Source organism: Physeter macrocephalus, chromosome 11 (genome assembly GCF_002837175.3).
Source record: "Physeter macrocephalus isolate SW-GA chromosome 11, ASM283717v5, whole genome shotgun sequence".
Lineage (NCBI taxonomy): Eukaryota > Metazoa > Chordata > Mammalia > Artiodactyla > Physeteridae > Physeter > Physeter macrocephalus.
In genome coordinates this window covers 85,349,985-85,370,427 of record NC_041224.1, presented here as the reverse complement: position 1 = coordinate 85,370,427, position 20,443 = coordinate 85,349,985, and the positions used below count along the sequence as shown (strand labels likewise).

At 36.8% G+C, this 20,443-nt stretch overlaps 1 protein-coding gene across 1 annotated transcript in view; it reads right to left on the bottom strand.

The window, feature by feature from the left end:
• AGBL1 (AGBL carboxypeptidase 1) overlaps window positions 1-20,443 on the bottom strand; it is a 979,047-nt gene that overhangs the window by 596,756 nt on the left and 361,848 nt on the right. Inside the window, exon 18 of the mRNA XM_055088206.1 lies at window positions 8,794-8,974. Within this exon, the coding sequence (XP_054944181.1) occupies window positions 8,794-8,974 (181 nt within the window). The remainder of the gene's footprint in view (window positions 1-8,793; window positions 8,975-20,443) is intronic.

Below are 20,443 nucleotides of genomic sequence, written 5' to 3'. Positions count from 1 at the left end.
AAGTGGAAAGAACACGAGCTTTGCAACCTGACAAACCTGAGTTTAATTCCTGACTCGGCTGTGTGGCTGACTTTGCATATGCACCCAGTCTTTTGCCTCAGATTTTTTTTTTTCATTTGCAAAATGGGAGTAAAATGTTTACTTTTTTCATAAGTATAAAAAACTTAAATTTAAAATCATATTTTTATCCTATTACATTGACAAGGAATAAAAAGAATGATAATGTGCAGTGTTAACAAGGTATGGGGACCAGGCCCTTTCATCCATCAGTGGTAGGAACATACATCTGTGTATCTTCTATAGAGAGTAATCTGGCAATCATACATCAAATAAAAAATATGCATAACATTTGACGCAACAGACTACTTTTAAGAATTTATCTTAAGGAGATGACTGGAGAAATTTGCCCAGAGACTAATAAGACTCTTCACCTGTCTGTTGTTTATAATGGAGAATTGTTTCAATCAATTATGGCCCATCAATACCATGACATTGCTGTTTTTAAAACTATAAATGCCATTTGTATTCTTTGCTGTAGGAAGAAGCTGTCTGCTTATAAGATATGCTACAAAATACATTACCTTATGTAAGTTAACATGGGTATGAATATAGAAATACATTTAAGGAAATAGCTGATATACCTGAAGCTGTCAATTTACAAACAAATGGCTAATGGACCTTCTTCAGCTTGCTTATAGTGTTTCTCTTGGGCAGCCTGATCCAGGGAGGGGCTCCATGTTACAAAATTCTGCAGGCAAAATGTTAATTATCATGGATGATAATGTGAACAATGCCCCTTGGATTAACGTAATATATTAGCCCCAAATTTGGGTGCTTTTTAATTTCTTCTTTAAGCTTTTTCTCTACACTAGGATTTTCTACAATAACGATGTCTCACTTTTTCCCCCCATTGGAAACAATAAAACCATTTTATTTTTTGAAAACAAAGAAGTCACATAAAAACAATAAGCCTGATGCAAGTGCGTGTTGGACACTTGGTAAACCGACGCTTTGTGTTTGTTTTTCACCAGTTGTCTCTGAGCTCTCAGCCCACAATTCTATCCTCTGCTCTGTCACACTGCAGCTAAAACTCTGCAGATCGCAATGCTCAGACTCCCTTGCCAGTTGGCTTCCTGCTAAGTTCTGCCAACGAGAGGCACTAGAGGGAGATAGGAAGGCAGGAAGAGGAAGAAAAGGATACCCTTTATGTTTCCCAGTTCCAGTTAATGAGACTAGGGCAGCAGCAGGGGACTGGCTGAACTCCTGCGCCTTAAGACGCACAGCACTAGCATCACTGCATCTTCTCACGGGTACCAGCAGCAGGCGGGATGCATCCCCTTGCCATCTGGATACTTTCATTCCTTCACCCTTTCAACTGTGCCCTTTGGTCTACTGAAGCCCTTGCCAAGTCAGACTCCCTTCTCAGAGTTCCACACACCGGCATCATGGAGACTTTCCACCCCTGGGTTCTGGTAACTCCACCTCTTCCCTTTGCTTCCCCATGCTTGCAGGCAGTGCCCGCCTATGCAAATGTTAAATCTCCTGGTTTCTCCTGCATCCCCTTTTTGAACTTTCAGACTTCTACCACCAGGGTGAATCAAATCTCTTCTTCTTTAACACCTATTATCTTGACTGTATCATGTATCATTTTTAGAATTAGAAGACAATAAAGCAATTTTATTTTTTAAATATCCCAATTATACGGAGCACGACTCTTAAAACATATTAGCCATTGTACTTATTATTCACTGTTCCCTTAGGAATTTCTCCAACTATGATGCTACTGACCCTCTTCACCAATCTGAGGCATAGACATTTTTTTTCAATCTCAATAACACAGCTGAAACAAGACGAAAAGGCTTATTAACACTTTACTAAGAATAAATGATATAACAGATGATAACTACTCACAGAAAATTTAAAACTTTTTATATGGTTGGTTTGATTATTGGTATAGCTGTTCTCATTCTCAAGCAGCCATGTGAGGGATTGTTTCTTCCAGTCTCTTCCACATAGCAGATGCCATCTCTCCTCAGTGACCTAGGGGGACCCTCTGGTTAGACCAGCGTTTCTTCACTTTCAAGCTCCAGAGAATTATCTCTTCCCCCTATAGGTCCATCTGTCAGGCATCTTTTCTTATTCCAGGATCTACTCCTTTCCAGGAAGATTGACAATGGGAATAACAAATTCACTCAATGACTACACTGCTCTCTACCCACAGGGAAGTCTTCATGGCCAGTAGCAAATGTATCATAGTATGAAGGGCAAGAATGCTTACTGCCGTGATCTAAAGATCTAGCATCAAAAACCCCTGAGTTGCTTGTATGATTGTATGTAGGTGAGGAGGCAACCCAAGAAACATCTAATGTTGAATTTCCCGCCAGTCTGTTGTTTGCGAGCTCAGAGAGTATCTTCCATTCTTTCTTGAGCATAATTTTTAAAAATTATATACTTATTACAGTCCACTTTTTTTTCAAATGTAACTGATCTGAGAAATACAAAAGTCTGAGAATCACTGCTACATGTTTTTATATTGAAGAGATTTGAAATACATTAAAAGTTAGAGCTGAGGTCACATAAGAGGGAAGCCCTGAACATATCCAAAAAGGAGCAAAGAGGCATAGCCCAGCCCAAAGGTGAAGTGAACCCAATGGGGATAATCATAAGCATTTTGTGATCCTGAATAGTTACTTGAGTGAAAACGTACAATAGAATGGGCAGTGGAATGGCAGCCCTGTGGCCAAACTATTCAAAGTCAGCTGGGTGCTGTTTACAGCCAAAAGTTGGCATCAACAGGAAGTATGTCTTCTCCAGAGGAGAAAGCTGGCAGGACACGGTAGAGTGTTGAGGCCCAAGCCACGCTGGGAATTCAAATTCCGTGAAGGAAAACTGAGGATGAACTAATTCATTCATCCTGGGCCAAGACTGCGGAAAGCAGGGAAGGCTACGCCTTCTTTCATCCCAGTCACACTGGATGTGAAGATCGAGGTCAACAAGACTAATTTCAGAGACCATCTGCTGATGGGGCTGAGGCTTTACTTGCATCTCCATCCAAGTTTGGGAAGAGCTGATAGATTAAAATCAACATGGGCTCTGGAGGTAGACATGGGTATGTGTGTGCCAGAGTGTGTGTGTGTGTGTGTGTCTGTGTATTTGCTTGAGTGTTTTAATTATCTAGACAATTTTTCATGCCACTTCTGCCTTGAACTAGGCTATGTGATAACTCATTTTATCTCTTTAGTCTCAATTTCCTTATCATTTGAAGGGCTGGGACTAAATAATATACAATAACCCACCCAGCTAGAACATTTTAAGATTCTTTTATTCTAATTCCCTTAAATCTCTATAGAAAAGGAATGTAGAATTGACAGAAGTTTTAGTCCTGGCTCTGTAATACGAGCTATTTAAACTGCACTGAAGACTTCACCCCTGTATACTCAAGTTTTTGCACCTGAAAATTATAAGGAAGATCTACCTTGGTTGGGCCATAGTTACTATTAGATAAGAAAATATATGTAAAAGAGCAAAGTTCTTTCTTGGCTTATAAAAAGTGCTAAATATTTTTTTTGATAGTCTGTGAGTGCTCTTATTGTAGTAAAAGAAAGCCTTCACAATCCACAGAGTAAAAGACTATCGATACTAAATTTAAATGGTCCCAGATAGTTAAAACTGTCAAGATTTTTATCTGATTTTTATAGTTTCATGTGTTTCCACTAGGGCATTCAGCCTATTACTTCTTAATACCTTGGTGTGTTTACTTATAGCACGTCTTTTGCTTTTTGTGGTTGTTTACTTCTCTTCCACAATGGCCTTGGAAGAAAGTAATCAAGTTTGCAGTGTTGTATATATACTAAGAATAAATATACTCTGATTCTCCTGGGAATAAAGTGTTGGCCTGGGTGTTGATTTTATAAAAATTGTCACTACCCTCCACCCAAAAACCAAAGTCCAAAAATCGGGAATCATGCTATATTTCTTCCTCTCCTTCACTTACTTGTCAATGCTGACCTTTTAAGTCATCACCTGTCTTCTCCCCACTCCCCACGCTAATCAAGCAGCCATTATCACTTCTGCTCTAACCCAACTGGTTGTCTCCTTGTTCTTTTATCCCACGTTGTAAAGAATTATAAAAAACAAGGGATCACTGCATCAGTCCTCCTGGATTACTCTGAACTCAGCCCAGTTCAATACAAACTACCAGGCCAACAAGACGGTAAATTGTTTCTTTTGGAAACCATCTTTGTATTTTGTTTTCCTGTTACAGACATATGTTGCTAAGAGATCTTTGGCTTGGCAAGATGCACTATATCTTTGCTAGAAAATCCTGGCTTTGTCTTCCTGACCACTGCTATCAAAACCTCCCAGCCATCCTCAGAGGCTCATTAACATCACCACACAAGGAAACTACTCTGCCTTTACACAGTTTTGCAAACTCCACAGGGGTCCATGATTTCTTTCTTTTTTTTTTTGAGGCTGGTAGAATCTTTTTTATTTAAAAGCTGAGTCTTCTAATACAGTGATTTCCTGAAGTTTCAAATAATTTTCAAAGTATGAAACCTGAATTCCTTTGTAAGGCCTTCTGTGATACCTTTAACTTTCAGTCATAGCATTTAAATGAAGGCAGCTATGATTTTAAAATACAGTACATAATGATAGGTACACAGAAATATTATGGATTTTTTCATAAGTTCTTTTGCATGACACTAGCAGGGAGAGAAAGAAAAGCATCTTGTGGTAGGTTAAGTGCCAAGTTCAGGTTCAGGCTCTCTAATCTTTAGGCAAAAAGCTTGCCTCTTTGCTGGTCAGACCACACACAGGGCAGTTCTGTTAATGTTTAGAAGCCTATGAATAGGAATGTGTCCAAAGAAAATCAAGGACAACCAAAACGTCAGAAACAATACCGCACAAGCAATGTTTAGGTGAACCACATCAAACTTGGAGAGGGCTTCACCTGAGGAAGTTAAGGCATGTAAAACAGGGATTAGATCTTATCCTTGTTTCTACACAAAATCCACCAGGCAAAGATCAAGACAAAGAAAAACAAATCCACCTAATTATACACTATGGAATGGGTATGTCCTGAAACGGAATGTGAATGATGCATTTAAGTGGAAGTTAGATAAACCATATGTTAGGTGTGTTCTAAGGGTTCGTGAGCTGAAACTTTTAAGCCCATTTACTGTAAGATGTTACGATTCCACGGCAGTCTCTTTTGGTAATGATGTGCAACAACCTGGGAACTTTTTTTTCAGTAGAATAATGCTATGATTTCCAAATCCCTTTCAGCCAAAATTGTTTGGGTGATCCAAGTAACCTACAAAGTGCCTTGAGCTCCATGATGAAAGATGCTATATAAATAAAAAGGGTAATTTAGTCATAATAAATAACAGTAATGACGATGGATGGTGGTGTCACAGAGAAGCTGGCCTGCCATTAGGGAGACCAAAGCAACCAGCTGTGAGCTGGAAATAATGTGTGCCCAGGCCAGGAGGATATTCAGTGACTGACACCATGTTAACCTTTCAACCAAAGACCTAGATCAAGGCTCTGATTCAGAGGTGTGAGCATTTGAAATGGAAAAAAACTACAGTATTTATTCCAGAGCTTGAATGTTACTTTGGGCTTATAAGACCTCTACCAACACAGGTCAACAGGGAGCTTCCTCTTCCAACAGAAGAGAAAATTGAGTAGGTCAGGGGAAGAGCCAGAATTCCAGACTAGTTATGAGTTATGACTAGTCAGAGTTATGACTCTGAACCCTGTGCTCTTTCCATCCTCTACAAGACCCCAGACAATTCAATGGAACATGTAACTTCAGAAAAGAGCCAATTTGGATGAGAAAATGTTGAAAAGAGGTCATGTCTCTCAAGATGGCTTGCAGAGCTGTTTTCCATCCATTTAGGCTCAGTAAGCCTGCTAGTAAAACTCTTAGCCCCTCAAGTATGGAGGAGCCATGCACTGAGGCCCTGGAGCTGATCTCCATAGTTAAAGGAACACGTGGTAGGAGCCAGCTGAGTTCGGTTGGACCAGGAAAGGACACTGCTTTAGGGCTTTGTCCAGCTTGAGATCTAGGAAGCCTGATTGCTGCCAGAGGCCTGATTGATGCCACCTGCTGAAGGACTTGGCCTCCCAAGCCTCACATGTGCTTGAAGACCAACCAGTCACCATATGCAAAGAGGAAGGACCCTCCTCTCTACCCACCAAAAACTTCCATCAAAAAAAAAAGAAATATGGAAGCTACAAAACTAGGAATCTTGTTAGAACACATGGATGCTTTCCTTACCTACTTATCTTCTTTCTTTTTTTTTTTTTTTGGTGGTATCTATTGAAATTTTAGTTTTAACAGCCTTTAACTTGCTTGCATTTTTGCATAATTTAACATACTTTATCATTTGGAATTTATTCTCATCCTCTTTTTCTAGTTTATCATCTTTAAACTTTTAACCTTTTTAACTTAACAATATTCTTTTTGTGCTTTTCCTTTGAAGCTAGTCTATTCTCAGCCTTTTAACATTTATTTTGGGTTTTTATTTCCTGAAATTACTATTTTATATTTCTTAAAACATTTTCTTATTAATTTTAAGTCATTATAATTTTATCTCTGAAATTTTTGTTTTCTTTTTTAATTTCTTCATAATTCTCATTTTACCTCTTCTGCTTCACCTTTTCAATATTGCTCTATTTTCCCAGTTTCTAAACATATGCTTTTGCCTCTTTAAAACTGATATTTTAAATTATAACTTCTTCTGCATTTTTATTTTTAGCTTTTGAAATTATGTTTCCTTTCAATTTTTCTGTTTACCTTGTATTCTGTTTATTTCCATAGGATATCAATGTCTAATCCTATAGTAAAAAAGAATCATTTATTACCATAGGAAGGGGCTTTAAGTCTTTTTCCACAGTTTGAGGCAGGTATGTATGAATGTTAATCCTGTCACCCCCACCCACTGACTGAGTGATCATGGGAACCTGCTCTTCTATCTGGGCCTCAGCTCACAACTCTGCAAATGCTGACCCCTTATGACACTGGAATTCACCTTTCCTATCATACATTCTGAAAGGCATGGAGGAGCTAGGCCAGGAGAAGCACCACCCCAATCTTCCATCTTGCAGCCAACCATTTTTTAGTCGTTTCACTTTTAGCCATTCCACAGCCATTTTTCAACCATTTCAGCCAATCCATTTAGATAAAGTGACACCTTTATTATAGCTGTATCCAGAATCCAGTAAAATACAACTGAGAATAAAGATTTATCTGAAGGAAATAGAAGCAAATCAAAGCACTGGTATTTTTTTGTTTGTTCGTTTTGTTTTCTTTTATTATTTCATTTAATCTTTTTTTTTACACAGCAGGTTCTTATCAGTTATCTATTTTATACATATTAGTGTATATTTGTCAATCCCAATCTCCCAATCCATCCCACCACCCTCCCCCACTGCTTTCCCCCATTGGTGTCCATACATTTGTTCTCTACATCTGTGTCTCTATTTCTGCCTCGCAAACTGGTTCATCTGTACCATTTTTCTAGATTCCACATATGTGCATTAATATACGATATTTGTTTTACTCCTTCTGACTTACTTCACTCTGTATGACAGTCTCTAGGTCCATCCACATCTCTACAAATGACCCAATTTTGTTCCTTTTTATGGCTGAGCATTATTCCATTGTATATATGTACCACATCTTCTTTATCCATTCGTCTGTCGATGGGCACTTAGGTTGCTTCCATGACCTGGCTATTCTAAATAGTGCTGCATTGAACACTGACGTTCATGCGTCTTTTTGAATTATGGTTTTCTCTGGGTAAATGCCCAGTAGTGGGATTGTTGGGTCATATGGTAACTCTATTTTTAGTTTTTTAAGGAACATCCATACTGTTTTCCGCAGTGGCTGTATCAATTTACATTCCCACCAACAGTGCAAGAGGGTTCCCTTTTCTCTGCACCCTCTCCAGCATTTGTTGTTTGTAGATTTTCTGATGATGCCCATTCTAACCGGTGTGAGCTGATACCTCATTGTAGTTTTGACTTGCACTTCTCTAATGATTAGTGATGTTGAGCATCCTTTCATGTGTTTTTTGGCAATCTGTACATCTTCTTTGGAGAAATGTCTATTTAGGTCTTCTGCCCATTTTTGGATTGGGTTGTTTCTTTTTTTGATATTGAGCTGCATGAGCTTCTTGTAAATTTGGGAGATTAATCCTTTGTCAGTTGCTTCATTTGCAAATATTTTCTCCCATTTTGAGGGTTGTCTTTTCATCTTGTTTATGTTTTGTTTTGCTGTGCAAAAGCTTTTAAAAAGATCTTGCTGTGATTTATGTCAAAGAGTGTTCTTCCTATGTTTTCCCCTAAGAGTTTTATAGCGTCTGGTCTTACATTTAGGTCTTTAATCCATTTTCAGTTTATTTTTGTGAAGCAGTGGTCTTAACTTCAAGGAAATCACAATTTGAGCCCTGACTTTGTCACTAACCAAGTAACCAGGGGGAGTCATTTGATTATTGTGGACACCAATTCCCTCCTTTTAAAGGAGAGTGTTAGATGAGATTATTTCTAAGGATTCCTCTGTTATTAATTGCCAGTGAGTCTATACCTTTCTATTCAAAGGAACTATGAGATTGACATTAATGTATATGGAGATTACCCTGTTATTTGTACTAGATAACAGAACCCAAGAGAAGTTATTCCTGCCGGAGTACCAAAACCTCTCCAGTCAAGCCCATTGAGCAAAACAACAACATGTTACCATGGTAACATAAATGCGGGCTAGGTTGAGCGAGGTGCCTGACATACTTGCCATTGATGACACCATCTGGGTTGAGCATGGGGATGATCTTGAAAATGAAGTTTTCCCTCAAGAGCCTAGCCACAGGGTCACTGCTGACCAGGAACTCCAAGGTCCCCTTCATCACCCAGCTGGCATTGCTCTCCCCTGGGTGAACTCGAGCAGTAATCACCTGGTATGGGCGCTGCCCTGCAGAAAAAGAGACACAAGAAAATTAAACCTAAGTACACTTTCCATTTCCACCCAGATAATCTCCAGGAAGCCAGTATTACACCTGACTGGCATGAATCCTGAAATAGGTTGATTGTTTCTAATACACATCTAATGTACATGTATCCATTTTCCATCTGCCTCTATAGTCTGCAAGACTCAAGAGAGTATAAAGTTAAAGCTCAAGGCTGTTATCCAAAGCATAAGTACTTAGTGGCATCAAAACCAACCAAGAATCAGATTTTAGCAAGACCTCCAAAGAAATAATTTACTCTTCAGAGTCCAACAGCATGATGCTGGGTGTCCCAGATCTGAGATTGAATCTTATCTTCATCATTTACCAGTTGTAAGACCGCAGCCAAATGACTTAATTTCTCCAAGGCTGCTTTCTCATCTGTAAAATGAGGACAATAATACTGACCTCCTGCAGCTGTTATAAAAACTAAAGGATGTGATTATAAAGAACTTGGCATATTGCTTGCTGTTCAGTATGTACCTGTTAGCTCTCTCCCTCCTCAATTATAAAGTCTGTGGTTAGGATGGTACCTCACATTCCCCAGTAGAAATAGGAGTCAAGTACAGCAACTGAATTGGGAAATTTATGACTGACTTTATGACACTGAAGCCAAACCTGGAGAGATTTCACAAAAGAGGGAAGCACCTGGAAGCTCAATCTTGGAGTTGCAATACTTCCTTCACTTTGCAGAAGAAATCAGGAACACACTCTCTGCCAGTCACAGGGAGTGTATTGACATGAATAGATTTTATGAAGAATGCATTGATGAAAGACAGACTTATCATCCTTTCTTTGCTGACAGAAGACACATGGAGTATCGTAGTGTTGAGACGTATTCTTAGACCACATCTGGGCTCAGGTGGTAAATGTCTTTTGATTGATTGGTGATGTCTGTCCCCATACACTTGAGGAAGAAGTGGGGAACATGTGGTATCATACAAGCAATTCACCGTGTCTGCTCTAACCCCTTGTTTAATTTTGTGACTCTTCCTGTGTATTAGGAAGAGTCACAAAATTAAGTATTAGGATGTGTATTAGAAACAATCAACCTATTTCAGGCTTCATGCCAGTCAGGTTTTTTGACTCTTCCTTCTGTATCCTCACCCAATTCCTTATTGCTCCTAAACCCATTCTAATGATGAGAACTAAATATTTGCCAAGTATAAATACCTTAGCCACTAAACAGCCTAAAAGTTAAACCAGTCATTTTCTTCCTGATCATTCAAATCATGAGTTAAATATGGCTTTTCTTCCCTTAAGCAGTAATCTTTTTGAGGGAATAAACTCTGTCTCTAATTCTGTACAGAGAAAGACAAAACTGAATAACTCTCAATTACAGCTAAATAACAAGTAATGGAAGATACAGAGAAATAAACTATTAATTCCCTAATTATATTACTATTATCATCAATTAAAACAAACAAAAAAACCCTCTGTCAACAGCCGATGAGATGCAGGTTTAAGGGGCATATATTGGTGCATTTTTACTGACTATGGTGAGAGCATGTTACTTCTCTTTGTAGATCCTTTATATATTGTGGATAATATTCAGTTATAGTTTTGCTTAAGCAGGTTATTTTGAACATATTCCAGAAACTGCAGGAGGCATTGGGTAGAAAAAGTTGAATATATTATAGTTCTTGTTCTGTAAGAGGCCAAAGCATTTGTTGGTAGTGACAAACATGCAAGCAAATAATGACAAGTGAGCTAGTGGAGGTGTATATAAAGCACCAAAAATAGATCTGAGTCAGAGAGGGAAGGACATTTCCAGTGATGTGATGTTATTTAGACTGGGTCCTGCAGGATAAGTATCAGCTAACTGGAGAAAGAAGGTGAGGAGGAGTCTTCTAAGCAAAGAAAAAGATACATGGCAAAGAACACAGAGGGGAAAAACTGGTGCATTCAAGAATAAAGAAAAGTTGTGAATGGCTGAAGCAAAGGACTAGAGATAGTAGCTTGTGAATTTAGAAAAGTAGGTTGGTGTCAAACTGTTAAGATCCTTCCTCATATATTTTGTTTAGGGATTTGGACTTTATTCTGTGGATCAGAAGTTCTCAACCATGGAGTCAGTGTCTCCCTGATACGCTATGATCTGTGATGAGATCTACTGAAGAATCATTGGTTAGTAATAAAAGTGTAAATGCTTGTTATATATATATATATATATATATAAAATATATATATATACACTTATACACTACACTATATATGTATACATATACTTTATAAATATACATACATAGACATATATACATGTATATACACACACACATACACATATCACACAAAATGCTGGCTACACGCCCAATAGCTTTTCTCCCCTTCTTTCCTACTACCAGACCCCTGATTTTGGGGGGTTTAAAAAGTGCCCAGATCAAAACACCCAGCTTCGTGGATCCTCTTGTAGGTAGGAGTGACCATGTGACAGGGTCGAGACCAATGAAATGTAAATGGCAGCCTGGGGTGGGTCTTTCTGGAAAACTGATTAAAGGGCACTGCTTCACCTGGCAAATGCCTTCTTGGTTTTTGTCCCTTATCCCTCATCTTTGTCTCTTGTTCCTTCCGTGAACAAAGATCTGATACTTTCAGGTGAGGAAGCCAACTTGAGAATCAAAGTCACATGATAAGATGTTACCATAAAGGTAGAAAGAGCCTAGGTTCTTGAAAAATCCCTTAAGCAGCTACCCTGTACCTTCACTAGCTTCTTCAATGCTTCTGGATTTTTGAGACCAATAAACCACTATTTGACTGGGCAAATGTAATCATGTTTCTGTTATATCTTATTAGACTCTAGTTTAACTTATATAAGAGCAGATTTAAAGTCGTCCTTAAAATCAGGTTACTTTGAATAACATGCATCCAAGTGTGCTTTCTGGACTGGGGAGAAAAGAATGGCAGAGAGTTGTAATAAGAATATTTGTTATGTGTGTCCCAGAAAACAACAGTTGAGTATGTCTACTTTAAGAAATAGAAAGTAAATGATGGCTTTTCAACAGGAGAAAGACATGCCAAAGACTGTGCTTCAAAAACATTTGGCCATTTATGAAGATAGTACATTTGTTTAACCATAGACAGTGGTGGGGTTATAGAGCAGAGAACTTTTACAGCCATATTTCCAGAGTTCAAATTCCAGCCCCACCATGTTCTACCTGAGATGAATTATGTAAGTTTCTGAAGAAATTGAGTATTGGGTTGGATGTTCTGCATGTAAGCCTAGTGATTTGCTAACTGGAACTTACTAAGTAAGCATATTGGCGGGGGGTGGTATATAGTTAGCTAGCTGAGCACCGTTGAAGTTAGCTGAAGGTCAACTTTCCCACTATATCATTTGCTCACAATTACTTTTCACTCCTTCCAAAGCAAGCTGTATTGGCACGCCAATAAAAAAAAGCTTGCTGAGTAATAAAAAGGCTTGATGAATTTGTACCCAATCAGTGGCCTATTTTCAGTTCTATAATTCCATATCACTCTCTTTGTGGTTTTTGAACTATGTTCATTTACAGCATACTGAACAACAATAGTAAGTGCTCCCAGCCCAGCAAGAAGAAATTAAAAAAAAAAAAAAAAAAGTAGCTTAAGCTCGTGTAAATTTTCAACACTAACTGAACACTCTCAATGTCTGGGCCATTTGAGTCCCATTGCCTGGTAACCAGTGCAATGCAGTGCATTAGTCAATAAGCCAAATGCAGCTCCTGCAAAGAAATGTCACTGATGTTTCTTCCCTTTGGAGAGTCAGGCTGATAATCTGCTAGATTGTAATACACCACAAAACCTGCCAGGCTGTTCTGAGCATCCTGAAGAAGCAAAGAGGGAAAACTGTGGATTCTCATGAAGAAATATGTATAAGCAGCATTTTAGTCATTTCTAGTTGATTTTCCTCCTTCCTCTCCGTGATTTAGGCAATTTTGCAGTCGTACTGGTGAGTTAAACTTATGGGACCATTCAGTTGTAGCAGCAAATGGTGCTCCAGAGAACCCATAACAGACAACAGCTGTAAATAGTATGCAACATACATACTATGTGTTTTTTCTTGTAATTGACAATTTCAGTTTTAATAACTCCTCTTTGCTTAGGGTAGGGCATAGAGTATCAAGTATATGTCTTTTTTTCTCTGTAATTTATGAAATCTATTCCGGAGGCCACCAAAATCTATGGGGGAGTCATGGTTTGGCAATATTGTAATTCTGAAAGCAACATACTGAATTTATGTCAGTGGTAATGACATCTGTGTTAGAAACAAGTAGGGGGTTGTATAATGTCTGAGAAGTATCAGGCTCAGGGCCAATGAAAAGCTGAGTAAGAACACAAGACATGTGTAATTATACACATGTACGCCCAACTATATAAACATCCATTCATTTATTCCTTCTTTCTTTCAACAATATATATTAAGCTCCTACTAGCACTCTGTAAGGTTCTGGAGATTCCAAAAGAAATAATGATTTTTGCCCTCAGGGAACTAATAACAGTCTGGTGAGAAAGACAGGCACACAGATAATTATGATCCAATGATCAGGGACATCTGTCAAGACATTTTTCAAAGCACAGTGGAATGCTCATTACGTTATTTATGGTAATGCGAGCAACTAGAAGTGACTTAAACATGCATCCACAGGACATTAGTTAAAGAAATGATACGTAAAACAGAATACTATGCAACCATTAAAAATGGCACATAGATCTCACACTGGAAGATATCTGTCACACAGTAATGAATGAAAATAATGTAGGCGAGAGCACTGCATCATAATGGATCCCATTTGTGTCACTGTAGATACTTAAAGGTATCTATACACAGAGACACATCTGCTAGTGGAGGCAACCTGGGTCATTCCTATGTCTTCTTTATCCCGATCTAGCATGTTTGTCTCTCCAGAAAATAACAATCATATGTCAGTTTTCATAAAGGCAAAGTATTTTCCAGGAGTAGTAAACCACAGAAGAGAAAGATTCAAAAAAAGTTTTTTTCACAGAAGACATGACATATGATCTGGTTTGTCCCATTGGAGTTTGAGTTTGCCAGATGAAGAAAAGAAAGGAGGGAGATGATGGAAGGGGGTAAGTCGATGCATTTGCAAGATAACGAGGTCATAAAGCACAGAGTGTCTGAAGAAGAGTGATGTGATTTTATGTGACTAAAACACTAGCTATAAGGAAGGTAAGAAGGGGAGTGATGCTATAAGCTAAGTCTGTACATGTTTCTTTTAAACAGGCCTTTTAGCCCATGCTAAGGAGTTTGGAAACAATCTTACAGGCTGTGGAAGGACCATGGAAAATCATTTTGCAAGAGTGTGATCAGATGGGGCTTCTTTTTGGAGCTGAAGATGATAGGAGAAATGGCCAAAAGAGCATATTGTGATTTTAAGGTCCGGTCAGCTAACTCGACCTTAACTCTGGAAGAGAGTGGATAAAAATGGCATGACTGAAGGGCAAGGAGTGAGGAAGGAGACCAGGAAACAGAAATGGAAAAGAAAATGTCAATGAAAGAAGATTCTGAGAAAGAGAAAATTTGAAAAGAGGTGTGGTGGGAAAAAATTTATACATTATATAATATACATGTTTACCACCAAAGGTAGCATGCTATGAAAATTTTCTGCACTGTGTGTTTTTCATTTACTAATATATCTTGGTGGTCTTTCCACATCAATATATAAAGATTCTTCCATCTCTCTTTTTTAATTAGTTGTATTTAGGGTACAATTTACATACAATAAATTTTACCAATTTTAATTTTACAAGTCAATGAATTTTGACAAATGTAGGCAGTGATGTAAAACCACTAATATCATGATCATCATCACAAAAATTCCCCTCATTCCCCTTTGCAGGTAGTTGCCTCACCCCATCCCTACCCTCTGGCAACCACTGATCTGCTTTTTGGCTCTGCAGGGCTGTCTTCTCTGGAATTTCATAATAATTGATTCATACAGCATATAACCTTTTTGTCTGGCCTCTTTCCCTTAGTGTAATGCTTTTGAGTCATCCATGTTGTTATATATATCAATAATGTGTTCCTTTTAGCCACTGACTTACATTCCAGTGTACCACAGAGCAATGGACATACCACAATTTGTTTATTTCCTCACCTATTGATAAGTATTTGCATTATTTCCAGTTTAGGGCTACTATGAAATAAGCTGCTATAGTCATTTGTGTATACATTTTTCTTCAAAGTGAATACTTGGGGGAATAGAATTTCTGCATACTTTGGTAGGGTTAATATTATGGTAGGTTTTTATGAGATGCTGCCAAATTGTTTCCCAAAGAGTCTGTACTATTCTGCATGTCCACCAGCAGTGTCTGAGGGTTCCAGTTAATCCACAGAACAACCAACCCTTAGTATTGTCAAGCCTTTTTAATTTTAGTCATTCTAATGGGGAGGTAGTGGTGTCTAATTGTTGTTTTCATTTGCATTTCCCTGATGACAGATGATGTTAATAACCTTCGTATGTGCTCTTTAGCCATTTTCAAACTTTCTTAATGGAAGTATATTTTCAGCTCTTTTGCTTATTTTAAAATCAGGCTGTTTGTCTTATTATTGAGTTTGAAGTGTTCTTTATATATTCTAAATACAACTGTTTAACAGATATAGGTTTAGTAAATTCTCCCACTCTTTGGCTTACCTTTTCATTTTCTTGAAAATGTATTTTGAAGCAAAAACAGTTTTTATTTGATGAAGTCAAATTTCTCCATTCTTTTTCTTTCATAGTTTTGAGTATTTGGTATTCCATCTAAGAAATCTTTGCCTAACTCAATGTGACCATGATTTTCTTCTGCAAGATTTATAGTCTAAGTTTTACATTTAAGTCAATCAATATTAGGTCTAGTGAGTTAATTTTGGATTATGATATGACATAAGGGTTGAGATTCATGTTTTCCTTCCTATGATATCCTTTAGGATTTTCTACACATTCAGTCTTATCTTCTGCAAATAACAACAGTTTTATTTTTTCCTCTCCAAACCTGAAAGCATCTATTTCAACTGGAGGGTGGGATGCTATTCGCATCTACTGGTCTCTATTGAATAGGGGCACAGGATGCTACTAAACATTCTGTAATGCACAGAACAGACTCCCATAACAAAAAGTTATCTGGTTCAAAATGTCAATAGAGAGGAGAATGAAAAACTCTGGCTTATACTCTACAATATTAAATAGAACTGGTGATAGTGGCAATCTTTTTTTTTGTTTCCAGTTTCAAAAGGCAAGCTTTCAACATTTCCCCATTAAGGCTTTTGAAACTACCCTTTATCAAATTAATAAAGTTTTCTTCTATTCCTACTTGCTAAGAGCTTTTCATCTTAAATTATGTCAAATTATTTCAAGTGATATTTTGCTTCTATTGAAATGAATATATAATTTTCTCCTTTATTCTGTAAATGTGATGAATTACATGGATTTATTTATTTTTATTTCCTTTATAGAAAACTTTGAATATACACAAATATATTTACTGCCCAGCTATAACAATTATCAATTCCCAGCCATTTTTGTTCGATTTATACTCCCACTCTATACCTCTCGCAAGATTATTTTGAAACAAGTCTTAGGCATCACTTTATTTTAACATTGATTTTTTTGCAAGTTGTATCAACATTACATTCCTGAAATACAATCAATTTGATTACAATATATATCATTTTATGTAATTCTGGACTTGGTTGTTTTCTACGGAATTTTGCATCTATGTCCCATGACAGAAGTTGGCCTATAATTTTTCTTTCTCGTAATGTCCTTTTCAGACTTTTATATCAAGGTTATGATGAGTTGGAAGTCATTACCACATCTTTTCTGTGAAAGAGTTTTGAAGATTAGAAATATTTCCTCCTTAAATTTATGGTAAAATTTCCTAGTAAAGCCATCTGAGCACAGAATTTTTTTCTCTGAAGATTTTAATAACAACCCAAATTACATAATAACAAAACCAAAATATTAAAAAGCATTCAAATCATGTAATAAAAAAATCCAACCATTTAGATTTTCTATTTCTTCCTTTGTCAGTTTGGTAATTCTACTTTTCAATAATTTTACATTTAAAGCTATATTTTCAAATTTGTTGGTGTAAAGTTATTTTAAAATCCCCCTTATTATATTTAAGAGTCTCTAGTGATGGTCCTTATTTTTATTTCTGATATAGAGTTCTTTATTCTTAATCATTCTCAAAGAGAGCATATCAAATTTAGACTTTTCCAAAAATGAACTCTTTATTTTACAGTTCTTTTCTCTTTCATTTATTTCTGCTCCTAAATTTTATTTTTCCTTCCTTCTGCTTTCTTTGGTGTCAATATTTTTGTTCTTTTACAAAGAACTTAAAATGGTATTTTACATCATTGGCCAAGTGTATGATGGAATTTCATAAATGTTATCCATGTGTTTAAAAGAATGCCATTGAGTGCAACGTTCCACATACACCAATTAGATCAGATTTGTTAGTTATATTCTTCATATTTTCTATATTTTTGCTTGATATTATGTCTCCTTATTCTATGAGTTACTGAGAGAGGTATATTTAAATTCTCCAAAGACTATTTTAGATTTGTCTATTTCTTCTTATAATGTTGTCAATTATTTCTTTATTTTAAAGCTATGTTTTAAATGAAAACAGATTTAGCATCGTTATGTTATCCTAACCGGACATTTTATTGTTATAAGGTATTTCTCTATTTCTACTAAAACATTTCTCCCTAGCGTCTCCTTTGGCTGTATTAATATAGCTTTGCTGGATTTCTTTAGGTTAGTATTAACAATGTGTATCATTTCCCATTGCTTAACTTTAAAACTTTCTATAATGTTTCAGTAGGTATTCATTTCTTGGATGTATCATATAATTGACTATATTTTATTCAGTCTAGCAATCTTTATTCTCTTATTTTTTTTAATTTTTTAATTTTATTTTATTAATTTTTTTATGCAGCAGATTCTTATTAGTCATCAATTTTATACACATCAGTGTATATATGTCAATCCCAATTGCCCAATTCATCACAACACCAACCCACCCCCGCACCACTTTCCCCCCCCTTGGTGTCCATACGTTTGTTCTCTACATAGGTGCCTCAATTTCTGCAAACCGGTTCGTCTGTACCATCTTTCTAGGTTCCACGTATATGCATTAATATATGATATTTGTTTTACTCTTTCTGACTTACTTCACTCTGTATGACAGTCTCTAGATCCAACCACGTCTCAACAAATGACCCAATATCATTCCTTTTTATGGCTGAGTAATATTCCATTGTATATATGTACCACATCTTCTTTATCCATTCGGGTGATACCTCATTGTAGTTTTGATTTGCATTTCTCTAATAATTAGTCATGTTGAGCAGCTTTTCATGTGCTTCTTGGCCATCTGTATGTCTTCTTTGGAGAAATGTCTATTTAGGTCTCCTGCCCATTTTTGGATTGGGTTGTTTGTTTACTTTATATTGAGCTGCATAAGCTGTTTATATATTTAGGAGATTAATCCTTTGTCCATTGATTCATTTGCAAATATTTTCTCCAATTCTGGGGGTTGTCTTTTCAGCTTGTTTATGGTTTCCTTTGCAGTGCAAAAGGTTTGAAGTTTCATTAGGTCCCATTTGTTTATTTTTGTTTTTATTTCCATTACTCTAGGAGGTTGGTCAAAAAAAGATCTTGCTGTGATTTATGTCAAAGAATATTCTTCCTATGTTTTCCTCTAACAAGAGTTTTATAGTCTCTGGCCTTACATTTAGGTCTCTAATCCATTTTGAGTTTATTTTTGTGTATGGTGTTAGGGAGTGTTCTAATTTCATTCTTTTAGATGTAGTTGTCCAGTTTTCCCAGCACTACTTATTGAAGACACTGTCTTTTTTCCATTGTATATCGTTGCCTCATTTGTCATAGATTAGTTGACCATAGGAGCATGGGTTTATCTCTGGGCTTTCTATCTTGTTCCATTGATCTATGTTTCTGTTTTTGTGCCAGTACCATATTGTCTTGATTACTGTAGCTTTGTAGTATAGTCTGAAGTCAGGGAATCTGATTCCTCCAGCTGCGTTTTTTTTCTCTCAAGACTGCTTTGGCTATTCAGGGCCTTTTGTGTCTCCATACAAATTTTAAGATTTTTTTGTTCTGGTTCCAAAAAAAATGCCATTGGTAATTTGATAGGGATTGCATTGAATCTATAGGTTGCTTTGGGTAGTATAGTCATTTTCACAGTACTGATTCTTCCAATCCAAGAACATGGTATATCTCTCCATCTGTTGGTATCATCTTTAATTTCTTTCATGAGTGTCATATAGTTGTCTGCATACAGGTCTTTTATCTAACTAGATAGGTTAATTCCTAGGTATTTTATTCTTTTTGTTGCAATGGTAAATGGGAGTGTTTCCTTAATTTCTCTTTCAGATTTTTCATCATTAGTGTATAGGAATGCAAGAGATTTCTGTGCATCAGTTTTCTATCCTGCAACTTTCCAAATTCATTGATTAGCTCTAGTAGTTTTTTCTATCCTGCAACTTTACCAAATTCATTGATTAGCTCTAGTAGTTTTCTGGTGGCATCTTTAGGATTCTCTATGTATAGTATCATGTCATCTGCAGTGACAGTTTTACTTCTTCTTTTGCAATTTGTATTCCTTTTACTTCATATTCTTCTCTGATTGCTATGGCTAGGACTTCCAAAACTATGTTGAATAATAGTGGTGAGAGTGGACATCCTTGTCTTGCTCCTGATCTTAGAGGAAATGCTTTCAGTTTTTCACCACTGAGAATGAGATTTGCTGTGGGTGTCTCGTATATGGCCTTTATTATGTTGAGGTAGGTTCCCTCTATGCCCACTTTCTGGAGAGTTTTTATCATAAATGGGTGTTGAATTTTGTCAAAAGCTTTTTCTGCATCTATTGAGATGATCATATGAATTTTATTCTTCAATTTGTTAATAAGGTGTATCACATCGATTTGCATATTTAAAGAATCCTTGCATCTCTGGGATAAATCCCACTTGATCATGCTGTATGACCCTTTTAAAGTGTGGTTGGATTCTGTTTGCTAGCATTTTGTTGATGATTTTTGCATCTATATTCATCAGTGATATTGGTCTCTAATTTTCCTTCTTTTGTAATATCTTTGTCTGGTTTTGATATCAGGGTGATGGTGGCCTCAGAGAATGAGTTTCAGAGTGTTCCTTCCTCTGCAATTTTTTCAAAGAGTTTGAGAAGGATTGGTGTTAGCTCTTCTCTAAATGTTTGATAGAATTCACCTGTGAAGGCATCTGGTCCTGGACTTTCGTTTGTTGGAAGATTTTAAATCACAGTTTCAGTTTCATTACGTGTGATTGGTTTGTTCATATTTTCTATATCTTCCTGGTTCAGTCTTGGAACGTTATACCTTTCTAAGAATTTGTCCATTTCTTCCAGGTTGTGCATTTTATTGGCATACAGTTGCTTGTAGTAGTCTCTTAGGATGCTTT